Source organism: Mytilus californianus, unplaced genomic scaffold (assembly GCF_021869535.1).
Source record: "Mytilus californianus isolate M0D057914Y unplaced genomic scaffold, xbMytCali1.0.p SCAF_6, whole genome shotgun sequence".
Lineage (NCBI taxonomy): Eukaryota > Metazoa > Mollusca > Bivalvia > Mytilida > Mytilidae > Mytilus > Mytilus californianus.
Genome location: NW_026262712.1, coordinates 115,126,951 through 115,139,744, shown reverse-complemented (window position 1 = coordinate 115,139,744; position 12,794 = coordinate 115,126,951). Strand labels below are relative to the sequence as shown.

Genomic DNA, 12,794 nt, shown 5'->3' with positions numbered 1-12,794 from the left:
TCGCTACTCTTTCAAAATAACAAGATATATCAAAAACTGTTATAAATTGATAGTATATAAATAAAGTAACTAAAAAAGCAGAAAAAATGAAGATATAAGCCATTGAAAATTTGGCGGGAAATGATTTTCTTCAGTTAAAGGTACCTAGTTAATTCTGATTTAAACCAATAAAATATTTTTTATCATTTTTGAAATTGAACCGTGACAATTTACAGAAGACAGACAGAAAGGTGGAAAAAGAGAAACGAAAGATACCAAAGAGACATTCAATCTAGTTAGTCGAATATAAACTGACAATGCCATGGCAAAAAAAAAAGAAAAAACCTAAAAGACAAACAACAGTTTACAAAACACAACATAGAAACCAAAAGAAATGGTTTCAACTTCAACACTTGGAAACTCTTGGGTTTACAGCTTCAATGTCAGCAGCAACCCTCTATCAAGGAAATCGTGAAAGGAAACGTAGCCATGGAATATGCACTAATAATTTATTAATGAAATTTTGATATTAGTAAACTACTGTTGTCTATATAAAACGTCTTAGACATGTGAAATGCAGGTTTGCTAATTAGTTTCAACGATAAGTATTTACACAATGATTTACTGTAGATTGTGACGTCTCGATTGTATTTTATCACAGGGAAATTGTATGAAGGCTCATTTGGAATGCTGCCACAAGGAGAAGGGGACTGTATTGAAAACACAAGGTGTTTTCGTGCAGGTACGGAAAAATAAATGAATGAATAATTTAAAATTGCCTTATATTTGAAAAAAAAATATATGTTTAATGAAACGACAAGAAAAACACATTTTATTGCTTTTCAGTAACGCAAAAAATTCACATCCATGTTCTTAAATATGTAAATGTTACAGGCATTTTTAAATTAAAATTTTTAACATTTTTACATTTAGCTTTTGTAGAATAATAATATTCAAATTATTTTATCTCTGGAAGGGGTTTATGTTTATTTCGTTTCGTTTCTTCAACTTATTTTATATATGGAACGAGACATTCCATCAGGTCTTAAGTTTTGCAAATACATCAGTAACGACACGTGTCCAATGTTTCCAAAGTAACTTTAACATCGCAATTATCAATTATAATGAGTTATTATGGTCATTCGGAGAAGGCTCTGTTATGTAAAATTTCTAATTGAAGAAAAATCACCTCCCTTTCTATTTTAAGGTCTAAGGCTTTCCTAAATCTTTATTTTAAATATACTTATATGTAAAATTTTGAATTATATTTGAAACACTAAGGATTTTCTTTCCCCATGCGTAGATGACCGTAGATGTTTCATATTTGTAGATCTTGTTGGTCATTTGTACGGTATACAGTATCTTTCTATTTTAGTTTTCAAGATATTTACTGCTAACATTTTTTTGATTTAATATATGTCGGGGATAGTTGTTCGTTTATATAATTGCATTGTTTAATATAGAATAGCTTTGGCAGCCATGTTAAGAAAGTTTGCATTCTTAAACCGTTATAAAGGGACATCGCAAACTCTTAAAGTAGTTAGGCTTTTCTTCAGGAAGTTCAGTTGTAAGTTTTTATATATGATACTTGATTACATTCTGTTGTTGATCTATATACAATGACGATGAAATTGACGAAGTATTTTCTATATTTCAAGGTGACCAAAGACACACAGAAAATCCTTTTCTAAACTCAATTCAAACACTTTTCTTGCGTGAACATAACAGAATCGCTGATATTTTACACGGGATAAATCTACATTGGAACGGAGAGCGCATATACAAAGAGACGAGGAAACTTCTAACTGGCATTTACCAACACATAATATTCACAGAATTTTTACCAGCATTGCTAGGTGATGAATTAACTTCGCAACTCGGACTATTACCAAAACCTGTTGGATTTAATACGCAATATAACGAAAACGTAGATGCAGGAACGAGAAATGCTTTTGGAGCGGCTGCGTTTAGAATAGGCCATACCATGGTGGGATCTTTAGTAGGGTCGAGTGATAAGAACTTTAATGAGATGCACAATATCCCATTAGAGAATGAATTCTTCAATCCACGCACTATCCATGACAGGAAAAACTTTGGTGTTGAGAGTATGTTAAGATGGATGTTAAGTCAATTCCAATCACAATCAGATAGGTTCCTAACACCAACTGTGAGGAATAGGTTATTCCAGACGCGACCAGGGAACGGTTTTGACTTAGGGTAAATATAAATACATTAAAAAGGCTAGATTTGATCTATCGAAAATCGAAAAAACAAAAAATGGATAGAATTTTTTTACACATAATGTCAACCAACCACACATTCCCATATTGTTTTGGAGTAATAAAACAACACAAACTCTGCCCATGAGGGTAAGCTTATATAGAAGAATCAAAGAAAAATATGTCGTTATAAGATAAAATTTAGAAAACTGAAATGACCTTTGTCGAATTGCATAGACATAAAATAAATATATAAAATGACATCAAATATTTTTATTAAATTCATAACATTTTCATTGATAGACAGATCATAAAAATATATTTAAGAGATTACGCGTCGCCAGTTAAACTCAATTTGCGACAAGAAAACTACAGATGGATGTCAGCAAAACTTCAAATACAATACAGTTATCTCTATTATAATGCAACATAAACAAACCATTCAATTTTAGTCATTGTTTAAGAAATAATTCTTTCATGCCATGCTCTTGTTCATTTTAACATGGGTAGGCATTATATTTGTCAATATCTTTAAACCGAACGTTAGCGATGTGTAAAATGTTGACATATATAATGCCTACCCATGTTCAAATGAGCATAGAGCACGCCATGTTAGAATTATTTCGATTCTAATAGGAAAATTTAGAACTTTTATCATCTGAAGCGGACCTATAATACACGTTCGAAAGGCAGTCATTTTGATTTGATGAAGCCAAAACGATATCGAAAATTAACCGTTTAACGATAAAGAATTATCAGGTACATGCAAACTTACTTTTAGAGGAATTTTATTTAATTTCCAAGCAAGCAACACCAATACAAATGTCCATTAATGTTTTATCTTTGGCGTTGTTTAAAATACCACTGACGTTGCAATTTTAATTGTGAAGTCATTCACGTGCAGTCCATGTTTTATTCGAATTAGAACATGGCTTTGTTTCCAAAACGAAATAAGAACGTCATATTAGAATTTGATAAAAAATTAATAAACGAAAATTCCACGAAATTTTGTTATCTTCTTTTGCACCTACACAAGGTGACGTCATAGGTATGCTTCCGGTGTCAAACGTAAACACCAGGCGATTTCGGACTTTTTGCCCGCCTCAAAATGTAATAAAATTTGATAAAAAGAAAATTTTAGTTGCAAAATGTGAGTTTGTTTGCTTATCATTGGAGAAATGACATGTCAATTCATTTCGGAATTCAAAATGTCGGCTTCCCTTAATTAAAAACAAATCTTATTATGTTATATTTGAAATAGTGCTCTGAATATTCAGAGAGGTCGAGATCATGGAATACCATCATACAACAGCTTCAGACGACACTGTGGTTTACAACCTGCTTTGACCTTTTTTGCTGGACCAACAGGACTTGTAGACCAAGAAAAAAGGGCTGCCCTAGCCTTGCAAATGATATACAAGTAAGATTGAATTGTAATGCTTCCATGTACCTAATGCTTTTAATTTTGATTTTCTTTAACTTTGAATTCACATCTAATTATCAAACATCTATTATTGACAGTGTTTACACTCACTACATAAATGATTTTATCGGGTCTACCTTTCATGGGATTAAATAAATTGTTGTCTCGATATCTCAACAGCATAATTTCGAATCCCGGCGAGGGAAGAACGAAGAAAATTTTCAGATTTAACATTGTTGTGCTGATATTTAGAGTAATTATGAATATATATATAAATATATATATATATATAAGTGCCTATAATAACATAGAAGAGGGGAATCGTCAACTGTCAAACTCCAATTTTTACAAGCAACTAACCAAAGATCCAACACAAAATACCATTCGAAAGATTAACAGCACCCTTCAAGAGATGTACGACCAAAAGCATATCGATAATGACACCTTTGATTATCTTCGACCTCTTGCGAACGAGGCCAAGGCTCGAAGATTCTATATGTTGCCTAAATTACACAAAACTGGCAATCCAGGTAGGCCTATTGTGTCAGCAAATAATAACCCAACTGAAAAGATATCTGGATTTGTAGATCATCACTTTTAAAGACCTCATGTTAAAGAATTCCCCTCTTACATTCAGGATACGACTGATTATTTAAAGAAAATGGAAAGCCTTAATCCTTTTCCAAACAATACTATACTCGCATCCATGAACGTGTCTTCTTTATAAACCAATATTCCACAAGACGAAGGAATAGCAGCGTGTGAAGAGGTATGGAACAATCGTAGTGACAAACAAACTGAGTGCCTTGTTACACTTCTGAAACTAGTGCTGGAGAACAACAACTTCTCTTTCAATGACAAACACTATCTACAGATAAACGGCACTAGACCATCTGAATGAATTTCTAGAACACTGTAACTCTTTCCACCATTCAATTAAATTTTCACACGAAACATCAATGGAGAAAAAAAACTTCCTTGATACTACGAGTTACATCCAGAACGGAACCATTATAACGGATCTCCATACGAAGAAAACAGACAAACATCAATTTCTCTATCCTAAAAGTTCCCATCCTAGCAGTATCCCTTTCAGTCGGGCATTGCGAATCAAGAGAATATGCTCAACTGAAAATAAGCAAAATGCTAGACTTTGACTACTACGTACACATCTAGTTTTTATAGGATACAATAACAACAGCATTGATACAGCTTTCAAAAAAGCAAACAGAACTAGCCACCAAGAACTTCTGGAGTACAAGGATAAGAATAAAGGAGTCAACAGAACACCTTTTGTACTCACTTACCATCCTGATTTTAAAGATGTGTCATCCATTGTTCAAAAGCATTGGAAAATTATAGAAAATGACTCCAATTTGAAAAAAGTATTTTCCTCACTACCAGTCATGGCCTTCAGAAGACCAAAAAACATCCGTGACAAATTAGTGACAGCTGTATTAACAAAGCAACCTACTCCACCTTCCAATGTGGAAGAAGGAATTGCTTATGTTGTAAAACTGCCAATACTAGCAGTTCTTTCATCAGCCCCTTTACAAAACAAAGTTATACCATCTACACAAATTCCATCAGTAAAACGGAGAACTCAATTTATGTATTAACATGTAACACATGTGGCATTCAGTACGTGGGAGAAACAATGGAGAAATTTAATATTCGGCTAAATAACCATCTATCATGGTACAAAATCCTTTTGATAATGTAACTTTCCAATATAGAAGTGAACACTGAGTGGGACACCACGGCGAGAAGGAAAAGAGAAAACTTTTGGATCAACCAGCTCCATACTTTAGAACCTGATGGGCTTAATGAAAAAGACGAGGAAAGATACAGGAAAGATAAAGAATAATTAATTATACATCATCGTCCTTTATATCTCTGTAATATTGGCCAATGGATGTTGCTAACTTCAACCACAAATTTTGTAATTAAATAAATAATCTTGAATTTCATCCAAACTTTGAATTCTTTATCGGGCAATAAAATTCATGTAAAAGGATGAGAATAAAGGAGTCAACAGAACACCTTTTGTACTCACTTACCATTCTGATTTTAAAAATGTGTCATCGATTGTTCGAAAATTATACAGAATGACTCAAATTTGAAAAAAAAGTATTATCCTGACTACCAGTCATGGCCTTCAGAAGGCTTAAAAACATCCGTGACAAATTTGTGACAGCTGTATTAACAAAGCAACCTACTACAACTCCCGGTTGCTACAAACCATGTGGGAGAAGGAATTGCTTATGTTGTAAAGCTGCCAATACTAGCAGTTCTTCCATAAGCTCCTTTTCAAAACAAAGTTATACCATCTACACAAATTCCAACTGTTAAACGGAGAACTCAATTTATGTATTAACATGTAACACCGGTGGCATTCAGTACGTGGAAGAAACAATGGACAAAATTAATATTCGGCTAAATAACCATCGATCATGGTACAAAACCGACAAGAACTGTCATCTAACAAGACATCTTCGCTAAAAAAAAACATCCTTTTGATAATGTTACTTTCCAAATGAAAGAAGTGAACACTGAGTGGGACACCATGGCGAAGAGAAAACTTTTGGATTCACCAGCTCAATACTTTAGAACCGGATGGGCTTACTGAAAAACTTTGAATTATTTACAAGGCAGCAAATTTCGTGTATAATGAGCTGCAAAAGTTTCTTATCTGCATCCGATTTCACCTAGATAGTTGCACGCTCGATGAAGCTAGTTAGTCTAGCGAAATATTGCGTTTATTTTTTATTGCATTATAAATATTTTTAACATTTTAATATTTACATACTAAATAGAGTGTTAAAATTACATTGTTAGGAATATATATATATATATATATATAACGTCTAGATATTAGCCAACGATCTTTATATATATATGTCATCTAATTGAGTAATTTTACATGACAAGAACCAGCGTTTAAGATGTTTTCTTCTTATACAGACATCCTGATGACATTGATTTATATTCTGGGGGACTGTCGGAAACTCGCCTAAAAGGTTCATTAGTCGGACCAACATTTGGTTGTCTTATAGGCTTACAGTTCTTAATGTACAAAATAGGTGACAGATTTTACTATGAAAATGAATTTCCGCATACCGGATTTACTATTGGTAAGTAAAGATAATGCATTTGTAAATACTGTTATTTTGCATTTAAGGAGACTTTCTTGTATGAAAGCAATACTGATTGATCACACACAGTGGTACTGACAAAAAAACATGATACATATTTCCATGCTCATGACATGAATTAAATAAGACATAAAAACACAAACCTTCTTTGGTCGACTCTGCTTGAAAAAGTTTGTCTCACTTGATCAAACAATAGGGAAAAGATACCAAGGACAATAGAAAACCGTATGTCGAAAAAAAAATCAAAAATCAACAAATAGACAACACCATGAAAAACCAAAATAAAATCTTAACATTGAGCACCATCAACTCAACATGTAAATATCAAGGCACTCCATCTTCCTCCACCAATAAATGACCTGGCCCGTGATATAGCCAAAAACAGACTTAAACTGGACCTGAATTTTAAGGTAAATAACATTCAATTAATGTAGACTCCGCTTATTGATGTATCATCACCCCCTCCCAAAATGGTTATGACTCCGAAACAGTAAAAAGCGACATCCACAATCGACGAGAACAAAAAAAGAATTACACATTTTTTAAACATCAAGATATTCAGTTTAATGGGGCATTAGCTACGGTTTTGTAAGCATAATTTAAAAAAAACATGGTTCATCTATTTTCAAACATTAGCAAATAAAATGTTGAATGATTATTCACTATTGACAGTCAGTTTTTTTAATGTTGTCAAAAATATCAAAAAGGTTACTGTTACATAATTATCTTTCAAATCGACACTACATATATTTTACGGTCACATCCTAAATTTGTTGACTGATACGATTTGTCTGTGTCTCAACTCACTTACGACATGCTTTTGAGGTCTTAGATCGTTAGATACTAGAATTGCTGATTAAACATATGTAAAATAAATGTACCTATTGTGTAATATTCCCAATTATGATGTTTCGAATAAGTGTGGATTCGTGTGGGAGGTGATACATGCATGGAAAGAGACCCGGTGCTAGGGGCGTCTTAAAGTGAGAGTTTTTGCTCTGTGTTGAAGGCCTTACTGTGACTTTAAGATGAAGAACAACAATAGAAGCGATGTTCCTTTGCTTTTTTGTGTATTTTGCTTTGTACTGATTTTTTTTTGTGACGGATGGATACCTTATAGCCTTTCTGTTCTATTATAGCAGGACATGCTTCACCTGACGACGCCCGGTCTCGCATATTTTGGAATTTATACGAATCTTAATGTTTTTATTTTTTGATTCCTTGATTTGTATCTTCTTCATGGATTATGAGATACGACCATTAGTAAACTACTGTTGTCTATACGACCATTAGTAAACTACTGCTGTCTATACGACCATTAGTAAACTACTGCTGTCTATACGACCATTAGTAAACTACTGCTGTCTATACGACCATTAGTAAACTACTGCTGTCTATACGACCATTAGTAAACTACTGCTGTCTATACGACCATTAGTAAACTACTGCTGTCTATACGACCATTAGTAAACTACTGCTGTCTATACGACCATTAGTAAACTACTGCTGTCTATACGACCATTAGTAAACTACTGCTGTCTATACGACCATTAGTAAACTACTGCTGTCTATACGACCATTAGTAAACTACTGTTGTCTATACGACCATTAGTAAACTACTGTTGTCTATACGACCATTAGTAAACTACTGCTGTCTATACGACCATTAGTAAACTACTGCTGTCTATACGACCATTAGTAAACTACTGCTGTCTATACGACCATTAGTAAACTACTGCTGTCTATACGACCATTAGTAAACTACTGCTGTCTATACGACCATTAGTAAACTACTGCTGTCTATACGACCATTAGTAAACTACTGTTGTCTATACGACCATTAGTAAACTACTGCTGTCTATACGACCATTAGTAAACTACTGTTGTCTATACGACCATTAGTAAACTACTGTTGTCTATACGACCATTAGTAAACTACTGTTGTCTATACGACCATTAGTAAACTACTGCTGTCTATACGACCATTAGTAAACTACTGTTGTCTATACGACCATTAGTAAACTACTGTTGTCTATACGACCATTAGTAAACTACTGTTGTCTATACGACCATTAGTAAACTACTGTTGTCTATACGACCATTAGTAAACTACTGCTGTCTATACGACCATTAGTAAACTACTGCTGTCTATACGACCATTAGTAAACTACTGCTGTCTATACGACCATTAGTAAACTACTGTTGTCTCAATTGTAAAGTAAAAACGGACAGAAATATCCACATATCTTTTGTTAAAAACGAGAAAAAAAATATTTCGGGCAAGGCAAAGCCAAGTATTCCTATCATAACAAAAAAAAAAACATATTTAAAATGTGAGCGAATGTTACCTTTAAGATAGTGAGAGAAAAAAATCCAACATGCTATCAAGTATACTCACATCTTGTTTTTTTCCGCAGCATTCGCATTGTCTATGTGTAATTTCTTTTTTTGTTTGTGTTAAAAATGTCTAGCATGCATATTTTTGTCTTCATTAATTGCGTGTTTATCTGACTTTTACAGAACAGTTAAATATAATCAAACAGCAGTCATTGTCTTCTTTGTTATGTCGAAACACTGACATACATTCCGTGCAACCAAAAGCTTTTGTTTCACCACTTCCAGGGTAAGTCTATTTAATCTGTACATTGTTTTAATGTACGACTTCCAGGGTAAGTCTGAGGTTTTTACATGGTATTTAATTCACAACTTCTAGAGTAGGTAGGTTTATCTGTACATGGTATTTAATTTACGACCTCCACGGTAAGTAGATTATTTGCACAGGGTATTGAATTCACAACTTTTATGGTAATTATGTAAATCTCTACATGGTATTAAATTCACAACTTCAGGGTTAAGTCTGTTTATCTGTACACGGTATTTAAATAACGACTTCCATGGTAAGTAGGTTTATATGTACATGACATTTAATTCACAACTTCCAAGGTAAGCAGGTTTATCTGTACATGACAGTTAATTCACAACTTCCATGGTAAGCGAGTTTATCTGTACATGACATTTAATTCACAACTTTCAGGGTAAGTAGGTTTATCTGTACATGGTATTAAATTCACAAATTCCAGGGTGAGTAGGTTCATCTGTACTTGATATTGAATTCGAAACTTCTAGAACAAAAAGGTGTATATATATACATAGTGCTGAATTCGCAACTTCAACGGTAAGTAGGTGTATCTGTACACGATATTAAATTCACTACTTCCAAAGTAAGTAGTTGTATCTGTACACGATATTGAGTTCACAACTTCAACGGGAAATAGTAAAATAACAAAAATACCGAGCTCCATGGAAAATTCAAAACGGAAAGTCCCTTATCAAATGACAAAATCAAAAACTCAAACACATCAAACGAATGGAAAACAACTGTCATATTCCTGACTTGGTGCAGGCATTTCCTTAAGTACAAAATGGTGGATAAAACCTGGTTTTATAGCTAGATAAAGCTCTCACTTGTATGACAGTCATATAGAATTCCATTATACTAACAAAAATGTGTGAGCAAAGCAAACTGACATAATAGGTAAAAATGTCAAAAATTAGGGTACAGCAGTCAACATTGTGTTATAATCTTAATCACTATAAAAACAAATAACTATTTCAAAAAAGAAGAGTAGGTGTATCTGTACATGGTATTGAATTCACAAATTCCAGCTAGTTAGGTGTATCTGTACATGGTATTAAAGTCACAACTTCCAGGGTAAGTAGGTCATCTGTTCACGGTATTGAATTCACAACTTCCAGGATAAGTAGGTCATCTGTTCACTGTATTGAATTCACAACTTCCAGGGTAGGTAGATGTATCTGTTCACGGTATTGAATTCACAACTTCCAGACACAAGCACATGTCTCTGAAGAAAAATTACCTGTATACCTTGATATAACACAACTTTCATTTTTGAGTAATGACACTCGGTCGCAAACTGTAGTTATATTTCAATTCCGCGGTTGTCTATCCAACTGAAACTTTAATCTACATGGAAGTATTTAAAAAAAAAAGATGTATGACATGCCTATTACTGTTTTCGCAATCATTCGAAGCATGCCTTCCAAGAAGGTCAATCGTAAATTATTTCTTAATCTCACAGCGATATATGCTTGTATTTATATAGAGACATCATATACAATTTAGTTCTAAATGTAATTGAGGAATGACTGTAATATTTTTTCTGTCTACGAAGAAATACAATAGCGTAGCGGGTTATTTAAAAGTGTGCACGACATTTTTGAGTTTATTTCGAATAGACAGAAAAATATTACAGTCATTCCTTATGATTTAATTCTAAATTCCATTTTTAAGGAGTAAATCATGAAAAAATGTTGATGACGTCACGGTCATATGACAAAATTATGTCTATGAGGTGAAAGACAAAAAACTTTCAGCCAGACGTGTTACGTCCAAAATTAAATTATTTGTGTATAATACATTTTTTTTATTCATCATCAAGATAATCAATGCAAGTCTAAATTGCAATTTGTTCAAAACTTATAGGAAACCAGAGAGAAGTATTGTTTAGTTTGAAATCATAGAAAATCACAAAATCAAGATGAACTAATTAGAAATAAATTGGTCAAGTATGATTTAGAATTGGTGGAGTACAGTTCAGACATTTACTCAAGTATGGTTCAGACATTGAAAACAGGTTATAAACGGGTAATGCAAAGTTGAGAATGATTTATTGATTGAGTACTAGATCAGGCTTTTAATCATGGTCCAGATTAGGGTCGAGTACAAATAAGTACAGTCGAGTATCTTTAAGATAAGATAGGGGTCAAGTAATTTCCAGTAAAATTCATACTTATTAATTCAGAATGGTTGAGTACGAATCAGTACAGTCGAGTACAAATACTGCTCATTGGTTTGTAGTGATCTGGGACAATGCTAAAACCGGAGACCTATTAAACTGTTGAATCTCACTATGATTCTTTTCTAAACTGTGAAGTCCATGAATTGCTTAAATGAAGATGGACGATACTTATTCCATGGGCATTTTCAACTGTGACTTTAAAATAGCTACCTCTCATTAGTTTTTTACTCATCTGTCAAATTTTGCAGTTTCCTTCTGTCTTTTTAAAGAAATAAATATACTTTCATAGAGTTGTTTTATTTTTCTATAACGTGCTTATTGCATTGAATATACGTAGAGTGTTGTGTAATTGTTTAAGATATCTTTCTATAGCTTATTGCAGAATTAATTTATATTTGTACTTACTTCAATTCTTTTGTGCTTGTCATTAATTATATTAAAATATATTTTTAGGTGTAAAGAAAGGTATGATAGTATTAACAATTTATCTTGACATGGGGATATCTACAGTTTAGTGTACGGTGAAGGGCTACAGCTTAGTGTATGGTGAAGGCGCTACAGTTCAATGTACGGTGTAGGCTCAGGTCTTTTATTATTAATGACCACTAGATATTTGTGATGGCAATGCATTTTTTTTTTCGGATTGGCGTTTACTCATGATCTCTATTTAGTCTTATGTGTATATAATCATTATAATAACTTTTTGAATTACTTAATCTCCTTCTGTATAATGTTTTGTTGTGGAAAAGTTTTTTTTGTACTTTTTTAAAACCTTCCTTAATATATTCGTGTTAAAAGAATCTTTTAAGTGAATTATTTGCCTTGAAATATAGCGGTCATTTAGTTGCTTACATTATCTGAATAATTTTTACGTATTATTCATAAATATGTAATATGGTATCCGTTTCTGTGAATGTTGTTATTCATGGTTTTTCTGTTAGTCAATCCAGATCTTTTTAGAGTTTAGTTTATATTGTTTTGCATTGGTAAATAATAAACACTGAACATTTTGAAAATAGACTTACTGATGTTAATTGGTCGTAGGTGAATTGTCAAAGCAGTACGGAAATATCTGCAGTAAAACATTGAAATAACAACAGATAAAAACTCATCAAAGATACGTGGTACCAATTATACTACAAAGATATGTGGTACCAATTATACTACAAAGATACGTGGTACCAATTATACTACAAAG

The 12,794-nt window shown here is 32.9% G+C and overlaps 1 protein-coding gene across 1 annotated transcript; it reads left to right on the top strand.

The window, feature by feature from the left end:
- Positions 1–646: 646 nt before the first annotated feature.
- On the top strand, positions 647–12,089 carry LOC127706735 (peroxidase-like protein). Its single transcript, XM_052211394.1, has 6 exons — positions 647–721; positions 1,638–2,196; positions 3,460–3,618; positions 6,586–6,755; positions 9,297–9,399; positions 12,050–12,089. The coding sequence occupies exons 1-6, from the start codon at positions 667–669 to the stop codon at positions 12,087–12,089; spliced, it is 1,086 nt and encodes a 361-aa protein (XP_052067354.1). The 5' UTR covers positions 647–666.
- Positions 12,090–12,794: the final 705 nt, after the last annotated feature.